Source organism: Simochromis diagramma, unplaced genomic scaffold (assembly GCF_900408965.1).
Source record: "Simochromis diagramma unplaced genomic scaffold, fSimDia1.1 OVJJ01000343.1, whole genome shotgun sequence".
In the NCBI taxonomy this organism is placed as follows: Eukaryota; Metazoa; Chordata; class Actinopteri; order Cichliformes; family Cichlidae; genus Simochromis; species Simochromis diagramma.
The window spans coordinates 8,730,390-8,749,836 of NW_024386831.1; the positions used below are offsets into that span (position 1 = coordinate 8,730,390).

At 43.2% G+C, this 19,447-nt stretch overlaps 2 protein-coding genes across 2 annotated transcripts; one reads left to right on the plus strand and one right to left on the minus strand.

Moving 5' to 3' along the window:
- The first annotated feature begins 535 nt into the window (after positions 1 to 535).
- LOC120731070 lies at positions 536 to 19,141 on the plus strand. The gene is made up of 8 exons (XM_040027835.1): positions 536 to 634; positions 9,939 to 10,052; positions 11,208 to 11,331; positions 14,788 to 14,978; positions 15,272 to 15,438; positions 17,004 to 17,157; positions 17,433 to 17,560; positions 18,140 to 19,141. The coding sequence occupies exons 2-8, from the start codon at positions 10,004 to 10,006 to the stop codon at positions 18,848 to 18,850; spliced, it is 1,524 nt and encodes a 507-aa protein (XP_039883769.1). The 5' UTR covers positions 536 to 634; positions 9,939 to 10,003; the 3' UTR covers positions 18,851 to 19,141.
- On the minus strand, positions 2,024 to 4,350 carry LOC120731069. Its single transcript, XM_040027834.1, has 4 exons — positions 3,172 to 4,350; positions 2,862 to 3,017; positions 2,506 to 2,598; positions 2,024 to 2,372 (listed from the first exon to the last, which is right to left on the minus strand). Exons 1-4 carry the CDS (start codon positions 4,201 to 4,203, stop codon positions 2,061 to 2,063), a joined length of 1,593 nt encoding a protein of 530 aa, XP_039883768.1. The 5' UTR covers positions 4,204 to 4,350; the 3' UTR covers positions 2,024 to 2,060.
- Positions 19,142 to 19,447: the final 306 nt, after the last annotated feature.

The following is a 19,447-nucleotide window of genomic DNA, read 5'->3' on the forward strand; positions in this document are numbered from 1 at the left end:
GGTTGGTATCCCCAGACAATTTGTTTCCCCTGCGTCGGGAGCGCGCACAGGGCTGTCCGAATCACGGATGAACACTATCTGTCGTTTTTAGATTTAGTTCACAAACACTTCTTATAAAGACGTATTACTGCTGAAATATTAGCGGCGTTGGCTCTTTAAACAGTAAAGTTACAGGATACAAATAAATATGAGCCACAGTGTGGAAATGATGCGCCGCGTGAGAACTTTTAATGCATCATTTTCTCCTGTAACCCACAAACACTCATCAGTGCGCGCTCCCGACGCAAGGGAAAAATTCTACCCTGGCACTCTGACACGCCCACGCGTGATGTTAACCACTCAGTTCCTACTGTGACAGGTCCACAGTTCATCCCGATCACATTACAATAATTTAATAACATATTATTAAGATACAGAAAACTAGATCCAGCTTAAGGAAAAAAAGTCCACCGAGACCAGTGTAGAACTGTGTTGGTGCGGGAGGCTTTTACTTTGAAGGGCGTGGCAGGAAGCGGTGGTAGGTTTGATGTGGAGAGCTGAGAGGAGCCCGTCTGCGTCACAGTGTAAGGAGAGTTTCTGGGAGCTGCTCGTCTTTCTCCGAGGCTGTGGAAGCTCCGCTCCGGGCAGACAGGAGGTGAGTGACCGGGCAGGGGGCCACCGAGGCCGGCTGAACATGTCCACGACACCGCTGTCTGTGTTTGGCTGTGTCGGTTCCGCAGGGAGCAGTGACCGGCGCGCACTCCGGGGCCGGTTTATGGTGTTTAACTACCGACTACACTGAAAAAAAAAAGTTATTTCAATTTACTTGATTTTATTGTGTACATCGGTCCCACATAATATGAATAAGTATGACTGACTTAATTTTCCACTTTCCAACAAGTAATAATTACTTGTAAAGCCAAAGTATTTCATTCACATTAGATTACTTAAAAAAAAATCATGTTCGATGTACATACTGTTTATCTGTTACCAAAATATCAATGTATTACGTAATGTTGATATATTTTAAAGTTTAACACCAACGTATTTTTGATTGTCAGTGGTACTTAATGAAATTGTGTAACATAAAGGCATTATAATTATGTTCCTGCAACACAAATTATGGCTTTAAATCCTACTTAATTATTTTAAGTCAACTTCATAAAAATTCAGTCCTTGGTTTCTTGCCTATGTACAATATAATAATGTAAATATAAACTAAATGTTATTGACAAAAAAGGCAAAAAAAAAATGGGAGTGCTGAAAAGTTCACCTGTATTTTAACAGCAGTGAAAACAGCAAGCATATAAACTTGTTACACAGTTTTAGCGATTGCCTGCAGATATAACTGAAAGAAAGATTTAAAACATTTGTAAATATTTCCCCTCAAAACTGACCTTAGCAGCAATACAAGAAAGCTACAAATAAGTGCTTATTAATGATCCTGTCATCTTACACATATTTGTATTTAATTTCACAATTAAAAGTTTGAAACTAAATTAAGCCTACTTGGAAAAAGAATCAAAAAGCATCCATGAACAAACAGGCTTACACAAATATAACTTTTTTTTGCATTTAACATTTCTACAACTCCTGTTACCTGGAGTTTAAGAGACAGAAACCAGCAAGCTGCTTTGAATGATCAAGTCTGTACATATATAGAACAACTTCAGCTTAAATTGGTCTTCCAAAACTCAAAGAGGCAGCAAGCTGCTATTAAGGATAAGATATATCTTCATACATGTCACATTTTGTATTTAGCTGTACAGAATTTTTTTACTAAATTGAAGCTTAAATGACACTGTCACATAATACCAAACACCTAAAGGAATCTTCCTTTTGAACATATAAGCAGGATGTAAAGGTTAACCCAGAGCACATTGCTAAAAAACCTCTGTAAACATTTCTCGCAATACAATACCACCAAAAGGAAGAAAAGAAAAAAAGTGTCACCTCGAAGTGCAGTCACATGAGAAAAAACAACAACAACAAAAACCCAAACAAACAGTATCAGCAGTATAACATTGTAGTTTTTCGTTTTGTGTTCAGTAAAGAATTGCTGAAGTGCAGTCTTTGACCCTTCAGTGAAACAGACGGTTTTTGAGAGCAAGAACTTTGTTGGAGAGTTTAGCTCCATCCAGTTCCATGAAAACCTTCTGGAAAACCTCAAAGGTGTAGCGGAGGTCAGCAGGGTAGGCAAGGTTTAGTGCATACATGAGTCCAAATAGCATTACCACAGCAAATGCTACATTATCCAAATTCTTCACCACCCTGATGCCTTCAAGGACAACTCCAATGTCTTCTTGTTCATCTGCTGAAGCTTGTTCTTTAAGAAGATAAATTCCAACAGTGGTGTCTTCAATGGCCTCATTGATGGCGTCTTCATCCATGTCCTGTAAAAAATACATAAATAAATAAAATAAAAGTCATGTTACTCAATCCATGGCAAGTGAGCAATATGATGTACTGGTGAAAGTCACCCCCCCACCCCCCCAAAAAATAAAATAAAATACCCCAAGTACTTACCACATACTCCCGGATAAGGTTGTCAGGATCTTCACCCATGTAGATACACACTCCCTTAATGACACACTCACGTCCAGCATCAACATCTTCACACTGAAATGAAATTTGTGTGATTAGTATCTTCAGTCAGCCCTTCTCATTGATTTTAGGTTTTAGTACTGTACTTTACATGAATGCTTTCAAAGTAAAGGCACACATACTAATAAAGTTGACTAAGTAGATTAAAACAAAAACAAGCAGATGTAAAAGTAGTACAAGATGACAGCATTTATCATTGGAAAAACATTTACAATTTTTAACCAATTAAAAGTTTTGTCCAAAAGGGGTCATAGTTGTGTTAAGGCTTTATCACTTACATTATCCATTTGTGCCACAACTTTTTTCAGTCTTTGTCCAAGCTGTCCTCCTCTTCTTTTGAACAGCTTCACCAGGTTGTCTAAGTGGAGATCCATCTGAGACAGGAACTTTGATTGAAGGGGGATTGTGGTAATTCTTTTAAACTCAGCATTGATCTGAAAACATCAGCACAAAAGAGTGAGCTTCAAATGTTTAACACCAGGAAGAAGGCCACAATCACCAATGCTGAAGAAATTGGCTGTTAAATGTGCCTAAAGTATTTTAGCTTAACACCTCTTCCAAGAACTCCCGGTGTGAGTCAAACTTTACCTCATGGACATCAAATAGAGCAGGCCATCTTGCCATGAAAGCCTCTACCATTGGTGCATCACGAACAACTTCATGTCTTCTGTAGGCAAAAGTCTTTTCCATCTTGAATTTCACCAACTCTCTGTTGTTCTTCTTCTTTATGTCCAAGAGTAAAGTTTTCCGCATTGCCTCCAGGCTCTCCTCAGTTTCTTCTGGTGGGTATGTTGGGCAAAAGTTAACTTCTGCCCTCTTTGCTTTTTTGACACCAAAGGCTGCACTGCATCTTCCAACAGGTTTGTTCTTTAGAGAGTTTACAGTCACCTCTGGGCAGCCCAGTTTTCGTAGCTGGGTGCGATAGTTTGAGAGTTTATATTTTAAACTGGTCTTCCATCCTCCAAATCCAGTGTTGGAGCCTGTCTCAGTTAGACAGGGATGCTTCTTGATCAGACTCTGAGCTACTTGATCCATTTCTTTATCACTGACATACACTTTATACTTCACAATTTCCTGCACCAAACCTTCAAGGATGGCTGACTTCAACTTGGGATCTGGAATAAGTGCAGTTCCATTCTGATTGTACGCAATTTTTGCCTGCTGAAGTTGTAATTCAGCATCATACGAAAACTTGGGCACATAAAAGACAGCAGGCCAAGAAGATCGTGAGCTTGTTGACTCACTTGATGACAACACATCCGTGTCCACAGATCCACCAGACAGGTACGAAGAATCGTTAACAGAGGAACAGCTGAGGGCTTCGGAGTCCTGGACAGGATCAAGAATGATATAATCCTCATGCTGCATAGTGGTGGGTCTTGACATGTCAATAACTTTAAGAGTCCCTCTGTCTGCCACTTCTGAAACTGAGGTAAGATTAAGGAACTCATTCCCAAACAAGGAATCCATAAACTGAAGTCTGAAATCGCCCTGAAGACCACACTGTCTCTTGACTTCAACAATGAGATCCTCAATTGATTCAGGTGGTCCATTGGAGAGAGTGAGCCTTTGACAGGTTCCATCAGTCAAGATGATCTTTAGGATCACAGGGGTCCCCATTTCAAGCAGCTATTCTGTAGACGAAAAAAAACAACAACAATACATCAGACACCCAGAAAGAATAACTTCAGTTTAGTCTTCATACAGTTACCCATACATATCAGTCAGTTATAAAAGGTCAGATATACAAAAAAAAAAAAAGAGAATGTATCTAGTGAAATACATGTGACTGAACTTATTACAAATATTTGCACACCTTTTATTTCTATATGCCTTTTTAAAGTCACCATGCGGACTGATCCGATCTTGTAGTCAACCAGTGGATAAGTGTCAAGGAGTTCACGGAGTGAAACAAGAGTGAATATTCTTGCAGATACTGGGTTGAGCTCAAAAGCTCTGTAGTGCTCCCTGTACCAGCCACCGAGCTCTCTGACAATGTAGAATATGCTCTGGTTTACAATGCAGATGTGGTTTATTTCACAGAATTCTGGCAACCCACCAGCTGCCCTGTGGGCCAGTACCATTCCCTTCCTATAAGTTATGCCCTTTATTGTCACACACTGTGCAAGGTTTATCTCTAGAATGTCAGGGAATGTTTGCCTAATGACTCTAGCCATCTCCTCTTTAAGCAAATCCACTGGAAAAGTTGATACAGCCGAGACCTCTAGTTCAGACTTGCCAAGAGATGGGGAGCTTAGATGGTAAGCTATCATCATCTGATGCTTTGAGGCCAAGGAGAGAGGCACATTCTTAAAGCAGCTTGTGTGTCTCATGACCTGCTTGAAAAAGCTGTGTTTGGCCTCGAAACGCATTGTCCACAGCCAAACAACTGGACCAAAAAACCTAATCATCTGTGGATAGTGCTCCAAATAATGGTGTTTTGGTAGTAGCTTAACATCAGGAAACAGTGCCTGGTATCGCTGTCTGTGCTCTATAATTTTGCTTTCCAAAAAAGCCAGAGAGTCATCACTATGCACAGGGGACACGACAAGTTCTGTGATATCCTTCAGAGTCATGAGAACAAGCCATGCAGGCTCATCTTCAGGCACAAGTGATCCAACTAAAAAAGGCAAGAACCGGAGCAAGCTCCAGTTCTCATGTGCATTTCCTCCTACTGTTTTGGTGCTAGAGAAAGTTTGTGACACTACATGAGGTCTGTTTGTCTTATCTTCCCATTTGTAGGGGAACTTCAGAATCGCATTGTTTAAGTCGGCTAAAGTGAAAAACTTCTTTGATATAAGAACTGTCAAGCAATGAGCCAACTCTACTGGGATTATACCCTCAAAAACATCGTGAGCAAGATCAGGCGGATAACCAAATATGACATGAAAGTGGGACAGATTTTTGGTGAAGACACATTCTCTTTTCACTCCACAACAGCCTGTACCTGTATCTTGGGCTTGTTTGACATGGACTTGGTGAAGGTCTTTGCTTCTTAGCGTGAAAGCACCAGACGCTACAGAATACAGCTGAATATCACTGCTCTTCCCTGTGCAAAATCTGCAATAGTATTCTACAGAAAAGCTTTGCATAAATCCTGCAACACTGTGTGCTCCAAGGTTATCTGCGATTACACTTACGACTGTACCTTTGACTGACTCTCCTAATAGTGGAACATAAACGCCATGTTCTTCAAGAGTTTTCAGATCCTGTAGAAGAGGTTCCAAGATTTTGTCATAACCATAAGTTTTAACGTCAGTGGTTTTGCACAACACTGACAAGTAGATGGACGATAAGGAGGAATGAGATCCTGAAGGCAAGTTAGTCAAAACCCAATAAATGGCACAAAGCTTGTGTTTCTTCCGTGAGGTACCAAGGGGGTTACAGACTTCAAAGTCATCCACATAAAAACGTAGGGAAATCCTTAGATTTTCTCCAGAAAGGAAAAAGTTTTCCTTAAATAGGGAACCATCACTTGAAGACCTGTAATGATATGACCCAGTAGAGTCTGTTCCCACCTGTTGTTTATGGCATTTCACAACTTCATCAACAACATCTTTTCTACTCAACAGCTGCTGTAACAATTTCAGCAATGGGACATATTGGAAACTGTGTTTCTTTTCAGCATCAAGTATATATTCAACTGGTTCTAAAACACAGAAATTTTCCTTGTAATACTGCTTACGCAGATATGCTGTGCTTAGCGGACCACCCTTTTGAATGGACCTTAGTACAGGATTACCTGAAAAAACTGCATTAATAGTTTCTGTAATGAGATCTTTATCAATGGGGAGGTTTCTTTGATTAAAGATATTCGTCACAATATCACAGGATAATGGTACAGGTGCCGACCGTATCAAATGATAGAGTTCCTCTAAAAATACATCAATAGCTGTGCTTGGCACATGGACCAAATGCTCCAGCTTTAGCAGAGTAGTTGCAAAACTTTGCTCTATGACTTTTTGCAAGTCCTCAGTATCACACTGACCATGTGAAGGAATGACAGTATCCAACTGATCTACAAACTCCTGACTATTTTCCGCAAATTCATTTGTAGGTGCGATTCCTGTTCTTACTATACCTCGTTTAAAATCACCTGGTGTATAATGTCTGTGTTTACGGTTTTTGTGTGATTTAAATGTACAGTAAATGTTTGTTTTAAAGTTGCAGCCTAGAAACATACAAGTAAGTGTCTCATTTCTTTTAAGATGCGCATATATGTGAGCAAAATAATCACGCTCTGATGCTAAATCATTGCATTCGCAAAGGTGGCAACTGAAAATCGCCTTTGTTTTTTTTAGTAGTGACCCCCGTGCTGTGGATTTTATTTTGATGGACAATAAGGGCATTCCACGTTTTAAAGGTGCATGGACAATGCAGGTATGTACATGGAAAGTGAGAACGACGTCCAAAATGTGGATGTTTTAATCTGTAGTGATGCAAAAGCTTGGAACGACTTGATACCGTTTCTGTGCACCCCTTACAACTCCACATTCCCAGCACCACCTAACCCTGTAAGACACAGATAATCAAGAGTCAGCTCATTCAATATCCAGAGGATTACGTCAGATTCAGAGATCACACACACACACACACACACACACGCTTAAAATTGGACGCCAACATTGAAGATTTATTTTGTTTCTTTATGCTAATCTACGTATACAATAACATTGATGTTATTGCACATAACAAGAATATAACTTCATTTTCCAGATATGTGTAATCATAAAAGTAAAAAATGCCACCATCACATACAACATTAACTTTTACTAAAAAAAGTTATTCCCAACAAGCAGAACATTAAAGTGCCAATCTTTTGCTCATTTATACATAATGTTTTGAGAAGCAGCTCACATATGTTCCACACAAACTAAAAAAAAACCCAGAAAGGTTGTAACTTTTGTTTGGACAGTATTGGAAAATTCACAATCCAGAACTTAATTAGACAATTAGAACCACTGTTTATTGGCCATGCTTTTCTTGGGGTGCTGGGAGCATGCTCCATTGAACAAATGTGTGTATCTGTTTGTAGATATCTGTATTAGTTGGGCTTGAATAAGATAATAGTTAAGTAAGGGGCACTTCACCTAAAACAATGACTATGAAAGATGATTTGGCATTCATGGGCAAAGGTTCTTAAACCCAAGTCTAAGTCTACATCCACACACACAAGGTATTTTTGAAAACGCAGCTTTTTCTGTGCATTTGGGTCTTTCGTCCACACAAACGGGATTTTGTATCACTGAAAACTGAAATTTTCACGCAACGCCTTTTTAGACGTCACGCTGTGAGATTAATTTCTTCAGTAGCAGATACTGGCAAAATACTGTTGCTGTTAATCTTACTGTTTGCAGTTTTTACACACTTACATATACATACGCAGTTACTGTGCCTCCATTAAGAAAGACAGGCGTCAGGGTGAACTTATACATTTAACATGGACGCTCTCACAACCTAAATACCTACGCCAACTTTGTAGTTGGTTTTGCGAAAACATTTTATTTTTATTAAATTTCTGTATGCTGTATGAATTTTGTGCATTCCCCAGTTGTGAGTCTACACCAGTCGTATTTCATAGCGTTGTGAACCTGGCCATGAGAGCGAGAGACACAAAATCCAAAATACTGTCTTTAGTTATTAACATTTTAAATGCCTTCATCATTTCAAAGGTAACACAAAATTAGCTGCCTTTCTAGAAAAAACACGAAAACTTTTCAGAATTACCTCAAAGTTTTGTGAGTATACAAAACTGTTTACTCCTTCCGCTCCCAGGCTTCTAGACTTCTGATTAACCAACATTTCTACACTGTTTGTTACACTAGGATTTGGTTCTTGACAGCATTTGAGTTTACATGTGGACGGAGATATTTTTTCAAGACTGCAGCATGGATGGGATTTTTTTTATTTTTTTAACTAAAATGGGAAATCTCCATTTTCAAAAATATCTGTGTACGTGTGGACGGATTCTTGTTATGACTTGCGTGTGTGTCAGCCACCAGAATTAACATATCTCACAGTGGCAATCCCAGCTTGCTAAACTCTGACGGTTGCAGCAATTAGCCACTGTAGCAATGACTAGCAGTGTAACACAAACACTATTGCGCTCTCTCGGTGAGATTTCATGAGCTTGTTAAGCCACTAACAACCCAGTGTCCTCTGCCACATTCCAAATCCGACCGATAACAGCCACTTTCTCCCGACTATGTGCACTTTGTTAGACTATTTTTCAGCTATAGTCGTGTAGCTAATACCAACACTAGCTAGCAGTGTAAAAAGAAAAGGAAAAAGTGCATTTTGGTGCATGCTGTACGAAAAGCATTACAGATAACTTTTTTCCCAGCACGCAACAAAATAATTCTGTGAAAACATCCCCAAGTAAAACAAATGTATTTAATTTACTTACCTTCTCACTATGCCCACTAACGCAGTGCCAAAGGTTGCATGTGGCTTAACAGTCTTCCAGAAACTGGCGGTCAATTGCGCTCTCCTTGAATAATGTTGTTGTATAAAGGCCGCGCTTATGTGATTGTCCAATCATATTTAGTTGCTGTCTTTGAATATATTACATCATTTCCGTTGGTGGTCAAACATGATTACAATGGTTTTAGTATACTAATTTAGTCATTTTATATCAATGCAAGAAAAATGAGTAGTTTCAGTATTGTTTATAATTACGTAAATGGTACTTTATTCAATAATGTAAATAAGAGAAACATGAAAGGCTTGTGTAGCATTAACTAAATTCATTTGTGCAAATCCAAAAGCCTGCCAATTACCATTTTTTTTCAGTGTAGTACACACGAGCAGGGGCCAGACTGTGGAGCGGACACCGACCAGCCGCGTGAAGTGATAACAACAACAATGATAATCATGATAACAATGATAATAGGGATAACTGACTGATCAGAAAGTCAGTCAGAGTGTCCGTGGGTTTCCGTGGGTGTCCGTTGGTTTCCGTGGGTGTCCGTGGTCACTGAGACTGTGTGTTGTGTTCCTCTGAACAAAGCGCTCATTAAACGAATCTGATTTTGCCTTTTATTGTTTTAAACGTGGGAGAGTGGACAGGTTTCACCGTGGGCTCAGATTATTATATCACGATCTGTCACTCTGACAAACACCACGCTGACTAAAACTTCTGTGATGCGCCAAATCACAACAAAAGTGCATTGAGGCGACTTTTGTTGTGATTTGGCGCTATATAAATAAAATTGAATTGACTTAAGTGCAGGAGACTGTCCAGTTATTATTATTATTGTTGTTGTTGTTGTTTAGCAGCACGGTGATTAGCGCTGTTGTCGGGTCTTTCTGCGTGGAGTTTGCCTGCTATAAATGTAGATGATGTTTCGCTGCAGCTGGACCCCGTGGTGCTTCTCAGCGCGTTTGCAGACGTGACGATGAATCCTGCCCACCTGTGACGATGGCCTGTCTGCCTCTGCTGCTCCGCCTCAGCTTGCTGCTGCACTCAGGTGAGTCATGTAAAAGCAGTCAGGTGTTCAAATTAGGGCTGCCACGATTAGTCGACTAGTCACGATTACGTCGACTATCAAAATCGTCGACGACTGATTTAATAGTCGAGGCGTCGTTTGAAGCTTTGTAAGATCACAAAAGACGCAGGAATAAGTAGCAGGATTTAAGAGTGTAATAACGGACTGAAACAGAAGATGGCAGCACTGCATGTACAAGGATGCCAGCTGCCGTTAAACCCCGAAGAAGAAGCTGTGTCCCAGAATTCATAGCGCAGCCCTGCTCAGTTTCCAACAATGGCGGCAGCTGGTTAGTTTTAATATTACTCTTATTATTCTTTCTGGGTCACAAAATAAACGTTTAACATATTTTCAGGCGAGAATGTAGCTGTGTAAACCTCAAATATCTGCTCAGTTTATCAAGACACCGCATACTTTCAAAAGCGCTCCGACGTTTTCGGAGACATCTGTTACCCACTAGCTCGATAGCTAGCCGGGGGCTAGGCTCACTAGAGCCGTGAGAACACCGGACTCCCGGCAGATCGTTTTCAAACCCACCGCCGTCTTTCGCTACTCAGGATAAACATGATATATGAGTCACTTAGATAACTTAAAAATGTTATTGTTTGGCTTTTTTCAGTGTTTTATTTGTTCCTGAGTAAATCGGTTTGGCTGAGATTAAAGTTATAGTTTTTACACAGCTGAATAAACCTCAAGCAGACAGCTGATCAGCAGAAGTGTGAGATGCTCGAGAATTTACTCCGGTGTCCTGTTATATTTTAGATAGCGAGGAGTTTATTAAACTTCACCGAAACAATCTGCAGATTTCATTAAAATTTAATAAACTATCATCTTGTCTTTATTTTTAGTTAGCACCTTAAACACTTAAAGCTGTAAGCTAATGATAGTTATATAAGAGCAGATGCTGCTGGTGCAATAAGCTGTACGTTTTACGTCCAATGGATGATGATCTGATTAGTCGACTAATCGCAAAAATAATTGGTGACTAGTCGACTATCAAAATAATCGTTTGTGGCAGCCCTAGTTCAAATACCGTCCTGCCCCACCCACACACAGGCTGATACCTGTCAGGTATACTTTGGATCCTCGTGACTCATCAGATTGCCTCACATATTTTCCCTTTTCTTCCTCTCGCAGAGCTCGCTCATCCACCTCCCGCACCTGTTAACCTTTCTGTCGACTCTCTGAACTTCCGCCACGTCCTTCGGTGGAAGCCCGGCGACAACACGCCCCCTGGGACAGAGTACGGGGTCTTTGTGAGGTAATTTGTCCGCCGTCTGTCCTCACGTCCTGTCACTCTCAGCCTGGTAACATGAAGACGATGGTGCTCACACCAAACCCCAAAAAACCTCTGACCTCTGTGGGTGATGTAGAAACGCATAGTTCAGACGCTTGAAGGATCAAGTTCAAGCTCAGCTGTGACTCCAGGCTTTTATTAACACACACACACACACACACACACACACACACACACACGCACACACGTGCACACTAACCTGAGATAAAGGACAGGATTAAACACCTGTAAATAAAAGTGTTGCATCAGCTGCGTGTTTTTGTCAGATGCTTCCTGTCGAAGTTCAGAACACGATATTTTTTCTAAAGGAGGGTAAAAGTCCCCCCGTAGCCTGCTGGGAAATTCCACTGTTGCTTCTTCTTTTTTACCAAAAGAACGATTCAAAAATAGATTTCCTGTTTTATTTTGTAACTCACACAAGTTTGTCTGCACTTTTCTTCAGATCAAAGAAAGAAATGAAACAACAGAATAATTTCATTTTTAATTATATTGTAATTATGCAGCTATACAAAGTTAGTTAGTTACAAGTTTTTTTGTTCATATTTTATAAAATCAAAGGAAACGGCTTCATTTTTGCAGTTTATCCAGAAGAACAGATTTCATGGAGACAGACGTTCTGGTCTTTAGACCCGGTGTCGTGTCCACGTGTGACGACATCAGAAACATTCGAGCCAAACTCGTCGTGACAGGGGAAACATAAGCAGCTCGTTCGTACGCGTAAATAAAAAGACAAAGTGTGCTGTGATCGTGAGACGATGGAGGATCAGGTGTGTGAGTGGGGGCGTGACCTCCATGCAGGTTTATGATGTGTGGTAAACATGAAGCAGCCCTCCCTGCTGCCTGTGATGGCGTGCACGGCGTGCTCTGTGGGACGATGAGCCGCCGTCTCTGAGCAACTGCTGCACAGAGATCAGCTGGTCCAGGCTTCAGGGAGCGCTCCTCTCAGGCATGGAGGAAACCCCTGATAACAGACGCACACAGGCTCGAGAGCTTAAACACAGCTTGCAGCTGTTTTCCATTTACGCGCACACACACAAAGATGTTCTAGCACACAGATCGTGGTTATTTTGGAGTGCGTGGAGATGAAACAGGAAGTGAAAGCAGAGCGGCGGGCTGAGGTTTGTGGGGACCTCTTCAGACCAGGGTCACCAACCTTTTTGCCCTGAGAGCTACTTTAAGGGTACTGAGTACTCCGAGGGGCGACGTGTCCGACACAGAGCTCGCCTTTAATATTCTAATATTATCAATAACAGATATTAGTGTGTGTGCAGGGACGACTCACACACTGACAGTGGGAGTTCTCACAGCTGATATCTCTGTGAACATGTTTGTAGGAAACCATCAGCTGATATGTAACCATGGAGACTGCCCCACGTTTGTACACGTCCTTCATATTTGAATGAATCTTCTAACATTTGTACCGATCACCAAATCTGTTGCATTTCCGTCATTTTTCACGTTTTTCTACACTGTTTGACTTTGATTGTTTGGGCCGCGTTGCTGTGGTGATGATCTCCTGCTGGTGAACCGCGACCTTTAATCTGCTCACGTTTTCAGTCAGCTTCACTGGCTCCTTCTTCTTCTTTGGTGGAATATCTGCCTGGGCGGGGTGCTTTCTCTCTCCTGGGCGGTTTGTTCACAGCGAGCAGCTGGGATGGCTCTGACGCCGTTTCAGTTTCAGCACTCATCGTGAGGGTTCGCTTTACGTTTGCAAGGTTTAACATGAATACACTGAAACTGCTCGTGGCTTTGTGTTTTTCAGCTAGTTCAGAAACTGTGTTCTTCCTCATACAGCGTCCTCGTCACCAAACCACAGCCTGTGGGTCCAACGAGTCTTGTCTTTAGGGCTGCCACGATTAGTCGACTAGTCACGATTACGTCGACTATCAAAATCGTCGACGCGTCGTTTGAAGCTTTCTAAGATCCCAACAGACGCAGGAATAAGTGGTAGGATTTAAGAGTGTAATAACGGACTGAAACAGAAGATGGCAACACTGCATGTACAAGGATGCCAGCTGCCGTTAAACCCCGAAGAAGAAGAAACTGTGTCCCAGAATTCATAGCGCGGCCCTGCTCAGTTTCCAACAATGGCGGCAGCTGGTTAGTTTTAATATTACTCTTATTATTCTTTCTGGCTCACAAAATAAACATTTAACATATTTTCAGGCGAGAATGTAGCTGTGTAAACCTCAAATATCTGCTCAGTTTATCGAGACACCACATATTTTCAAAAGCGCTCCGACGTTTTCGGAGACGTCTGTTACCCACTAGCTCGATAGCTAGCCGGGGGCTAGGCTCACTAGAGCCGTGAGAACACCGGACTCCCGGCAGATCGTTTTCAAACCCACCGCCGTCTTTCACTACTCAGGTTAAATATATATAAGTCACTTAGATAACTTAAAAATATTGTTTGGCTTTTTTCAGTATTTTATTTGTTCCTGAGTAAATCGGTTTGGCTGAGATTAAAGTTATAGTTTTTACACAGCTGAATAAATGTCAAGCAGACAGCTGATTATCAGAAGTGTGAGATGCTGGAGAATTTACTCCGGTGTCCTGTTATATTTTAGATAGCAAGGAGTTTATTAAACTTCACCGAAACAATCTGCAAATTTCATTAAATTTAATAAACTATCATCTTGTCTTTATTTTTAGTTAGCACCTTAAACACTTAAAGCTGTAAGCTAATGATAGTTATATAAGAGCAGATGCTGCTGGTGCAATAAGCTGTTCGTTTTACTCCAATGGATGATGATCTGATTAGTCGACTAATCGCAAAAATAATCGGTGACTAGTCGACTATCAAAATAATTGTTTGTGGCAGCCCTAATTGTCTTACAGCTAAAACGCAGCAGCATCCGGCTGCCTTCCTGCATGTCTTAGAAATGATTTTCAGGTTTCACTGAGTCTTCAAAGCCGGTGTGCTGGCCTCAGGTGAGCCAGCTTCAGGCCTCAGATGGGTTTCCATCAGGATCTGAACGAGCTGTCAGAGGGGATAAAACCTGTGACACGTGGTGCGTTCACTCGTCCTGTTTTAGCTCTGAAATATTGGCGTTGTGTCATATTCCCGTCTTAAGCACCCTGAATGCATCATCTTTTATCTGGAAACACGTCTACAGGCCTCAGCAGGTTAAAGGTCACAGCCTCGACAGCACGGCTTAGGTTTGAAAAGCTGCATCTGAGCAAAGCAGCAGACTTCTGAGCTTTTTAATTAACATCTAAACTCCTCTCTTATTCATGAATGGTAACCTGACAGTAAACGTCCAATCAGAAATCAGCTTTCGTTTGAATCCAGGACCAGCTGGATTCGAGACATGAACAGCTCATCGTCGCTGTTTGAGCAAACAGTCGTAACACAAAGCAAATGTTTCTTTTACTGTTTTTGTCCTTCTGATCTAAAATGTTCTGTTTGTCGTTGTTCAGTGAGGAATGGAATGAGTGGGAACAGCAATGCAACATACCAACGCAGCCCCAATGCAACCTAACATCTGGAACATCGATGCCGCTGATGCTACCAGAGTGGGAGTCCCAGTATTACCTGCACGTCAAATCGTTCTTCAACCAAACCTGGTCTCCAGAGTCCGAAATAATTGAGTTTGCCCCTTACAAAGAAAGTACGTCAGCATGAGCGTCTTCTGGGTTTCACACTGGTGCATTTGGAGCATTTGGAGTCACTAACACTGTGTGTCCCACAGTGTTAGTGACATTACTTTGTATTCAAAGATGTCAGCTGGGTTTGGTTCAGTGTGTCTGTGACTCACCTGGTACTTTGCAGGTACACACAGTAACTTTACAGACTCAGTTACTCTCTAATAATCCAGATGCATCAGGCTTTGATTGAACTAAAATCTCTGGACTGGTTGAATCTTTACCAAAAGGTGACCGCGTGTTTTCTTCTGTTTACAAGCTAAATTAGGTCCTCCAGAGGTCTCACTGGTCGGATATGAAAACTACATCCAGATCAACATTTCACTGCCTTGGCCCGATGACCTGCCAAACTTTCCCAGTATCCAGCAATATTACGGAGCCAGTTTCAGAGTCTCATTTCGGATCGGAACCGATGGAGAAATTGGGGTAAGACATCCATTTCATCTCAACATCAACGTGCAGATTTAGACCTCCATCCATCCATCCATCTTCATCCGCTTTATCTGGGGCCGGGTCGCGGGGGCAGCAGCCTAAGCAGAGAAGCCCAGACCTCCCTCTCCCCAGCCACCTCCTCCAGCTTATCCGGGTGAACACCAAGGCGTTCCCAGGCCAACCGAGAGATATAATCTCTCCAGCGTGTCCTGGGACTGCCCCAGGGCCTCCTCCCGGTAGGACATGCCCAGAACACCAACCCCGGCAGGCGCCCAGGAGGCATCCTTGTCAGATGCCCGAACCACCTCAACTGGCTCCTTTCGATGTGGAGCAGCAGCGGCTCTACTCTGAGCTCCTCCCGGATGGCCGAACTTCTCACCCTATCTCTAAGGGAGAGGCCAGCCACCCTTCGGAGGAAGCTCATTTCTGCCGCTTGTATCCGCCGCTTGTATCCGCCACTTGTATCCGCCGCTTGTATCCGTATCACTACCCACAGTTCGTGGCCATAGGTGAGGGTAGGGACGTAGATCGACCGGTAAATTGAGAGCTTCGCTTTTACACTCAGCTCCCTCTTCACCACGACAGACCGGTGCAGCGTCCGCATCACTGCAGCCGCCGCACCAATCTGTCTGTCGATCTCCGGCTCCCTTCTCCCATCACTTGCGAACAAGACCCCGAGATACTTGAACTCCTCCACTTGGGGCAGGAACTCATCCCCGACCCAGAGTGGGCACTCCACCCTTTTCCGGCTGAGAACCATGGCCTCAGATTTGGAGGTGCTGATCCTCAACACCAGGGGCTCCGCCACCAAGGAGTTGTTTAACTGCCTCAGTGACCTCGCCTCCGGAAATTGGCGGGTCATTCCCCTCATCCCCAGACTCTGCTTCCTCCTTGGAAGACGTGTCAGTGGGATTAAGGAGGTCTTCGAAGTATTCCTTCCACCGCCTGACAATTTTCTCAGTCGACGTCAGCAGCGCTCCGCCAGCACTATACACAGTGCAGGTAGAGACGCCTGATACCTGACGGTTTGCCAGAATGTCTTCGAGGCAGTCCGAAAGGCTTTTTCCATGGCCTCTCCGAACTCCTCCCACACCCGAGTTTTTGCTTCAGCCACTGCCCGATAGGATAGATTTAGACCTCAGCTGGTGAAAGTCTTCATTCTAGAGTTCCTTTAAACCTGTTTGAGGCTTCAGTCACATGGGCCTACAGGCCGGTCAGCAACCTCTCGCCATCCTGTCCCTGAGCCAGGGGTCGCTGACTGGTGTCCAGGCGCGGCTGTAAAACACATACAGTACATATACGATATAAAAATGGAAATGCAGCCAATCACAGCAAGCTTCTGCCTAAAAGCAGGTGTCGGGTTGATTGACATGAGGAGACTTTGACTTTGAGAGTCACCTGTCAGAGCAGGTGTTGTACACCCGGTCAGGCCTCCAAAGGTGTCTTCATGGCCGCGTAGAGGTCAGAGGAGAAAACGATGCTGAGGATCACACCAGTGGGTCGTGGACAAATCCCAGATGTGATTTTAATGACACGTTTCCTCCTTCTTTGACCTGCAGACGCTGGAAACAGAAAATAAAAGTTTTACCCTTGAAAACTTAAAGAAAGGGGCGGAGTACTGCATAGAGGTGAAGCTCAACACCAGAGAACTAAACAAGCATGAGCCGTCTGCCTGGAAGTGCACCTTCACCACGGCGGTGGACCAGCAGAGAGGTGAGCTGATGTGCAGCCGGTAAGGCGGGCGTTGTTGCTGAATCAGAGCATAATGAGCTGCCACAATTCATCTGCCTCCTTATCTGTGTAAATATGCAGAGGGAGTAATTACTAACACATGCCAGGGCTGCCCCTCTCGCCAGTGGGACTCCTCCCCCAGCCACCTGCTCTACCCATCCCTCCCACAGCAGAGCCACAAACCACACCCCTCCGCTGTACTTCGGCTGGTTCAGACGGTCGTCTGCATGGAATAATGTGTGTCTGTGTGTCTGCAGGCCTCACTTTAGGTTTGGTCATCGGCGTCCCGATGGTTGCCATCTTCATCGTCACGAGCTGCCTGCTCCTCCTCTTCTACACGGGAGTCATTTGTAAACTGAAGGAAACTGTGCCCAGAGCTCTAATTGTAAGAAATCCAGTTTCATGTGCACTCTAACACCTGTGGTTTGAGAGATTTTATAATGATGTGTTTATTTCTGCTGTGAAGTTGAACATCGCCTTCATTTCATCCATGAGCGTCTCTCAGAGGACAAAGTTCAAACACTTTGAAGCTCCACAGTCGTAAAGCTCCTCCAGCATATTGTGATTTGCATTTCCACAGAAGGACCAAAGTCCTTCAAAGGTTAAGCAAATGAGTCAGCTGAGCTGAAAACTACTTCTGTTTTGCCCTGCTGCTCTGTGTATATCTTGCTTCAGTCTTAAATATGATCAACCTATCTCTAATAATCAGCTGTGTACCACAGGCCTTCAAGCTGGCTGTAGTTAAACCTTTACTCAAAAAGCATCTCTAGACCATCTCTAGATCCTTGAAAGAGTAGTTGTTAAACAGCTAACAGATCACAGTGACTGTCCCCAGAAAACAGCTTTGGCTGATGTGTTTGTCCTGCATACTTAGACACAGCTGTGACTCGATGATACTCAGACATCTTCAGCAGAGTTTGCCTCTGTTCCTCCTTCTCAGAGCTTCTTTCTCTTCTCTTTGTAGACGGCTCTAACCAAAGGCTACGTCCTGGCCCCGCAGCCCACCGTCCCAGATCCCATCTCAGTTACCTCGGAGACCGGGGAGCATAACAATCACACAACATCACCTTCTGCCAACATTGACGATGTCTCAGAGGACGACGATGATGGCAACTATGTGAACAGAGCAGTGGATCTCTCCTCGGGGGAGAGCTGCTGCTGTGAGGAGCTGTCTGGCAACATGTCAACGAACAGCGAGCCAACGGCAGCACTGGACGCTGGAAGCGCAAGGTTATTTGCTAAGGTGAAAGTAACGGCGCTGCCTGCAGAGTCTGACGAAGGCCAGGTGGAGACGGAGGTGGAGGGAGCGCAGCTCTGTTTGGTGAAAGAGAGGAGTCGAAGTGGAGTCTGGGGACAAAGTCAGGACGAGGAGGTGACGAAGTCCAAAGAGGACAAGGAGGTGCGGGACATCTCCGGCAATGTCAACCTGTTCTCAGTCACCCTCGCCTCAATGGCTGCACGCGATGAAGATGAGGAGGACGTCACAGGCTTTTTGAAAGAGTCCAGCCTGGAGGGTTTACCTGCCACAGACTCACAAACTGAATCAGATCACCTGACACCTCAAGTATTCCCGACACACACAGACCGCACTGCGAGCAGATGTGAAGGCAACAGCACGGACACGCTAACTGAAGAGGAAGAGGAGGAGTTCTCGCCCTATTTGAGAAACAGATGATACTGATGTGTGCTGCTCTGAGCGTCGATGACTCGCAGGTTCTCCTCGTGTTTGTAGACCAGCTTATTATTTGGTGCTGCAGGTCAGAAGATCTGCAAATGAACCAGCCGGATTTTCTGTGTCCGACTTTTTGACTTGTTTGACTGTGAACGTAAAACTGATGCTCCCAAATGGGGTCCAGACACTTTTTAATGTTGTTTGAAAATTAAACATAAGCATTTTAAGAAAATCAAAGGAAACTGTGACATTTCTCTTTCTAATGTTCTTCATTAAATATAGATTTTAATGTTTGCTTTTCTCCTGGTTTCCATTCTCTGTACTTCATAATTAAGTTTGGGTCATCTCACGCTGGGTCTCCTCTGTCTCAGACAAACTGTTTTTGCTGCAGTGACTTTAAAACTGCTGCTTTCTGATTGGCTGCCCCTTGTAAACAGAAGCTGGCTGGAGCTTCTGAGATGACCATATAAGGGTATACCCTCCCTCTGATATAATAGAGTCTCAGGTGTAGAAAAAACTGTCTGCAGAAGAGTCTTTGACTCACTTGTTCATACATTGAGCAATGTTTCATATAAACATCCATGGCTGGAACAGAAGATA

Bases quoted from the DNA above. Each gene is read 5' to 3' on its own strand.
- LOC120731069 (XM_040027834.1), bottom strand. From the start codon at position 4,203: ATGGGGACCCCTGTGATCCTAAAGATCATCTTGACTGATGGAACCTGT. The intron at 3,018-3,171 runs GTAAAGTTTGAC...TGATGTTTTCAG, and splicing joins CTCTATTTGATGTCCATGAG to ATCAATGCTGAGTTTAAAAG. The intron at 2,373-2,505 runs GTAAGTACTTGG...TATTTTTTACAG, and splicing joins ACCTTATCCGGGAGTATGTG to GACATGGATGAAGACGCCAT.
- LOC120731070 (XM_040027835.1), top strand. From the start codon at position 10,004: ATGGCCTGTCTGCCTCTGCTGCTCCGCCTCAGCTTGCTGCTGCACTCA. The intron at 14,979-15,271 runs GTACGTCAGCAT...TCTGTTTACAAG, and splicing joins GTTTGCCCCTTACAAAGAAA to CTAAATTAGGTCCTCCAGAG. The intron at 17,158-17,432 runs GTGAGCTGATGT...GTGTGTCTGCAG, and splicing joins GGCGGTGGACCAGCAGAGAG to GCCTCACTTTAGGTTTGGTC.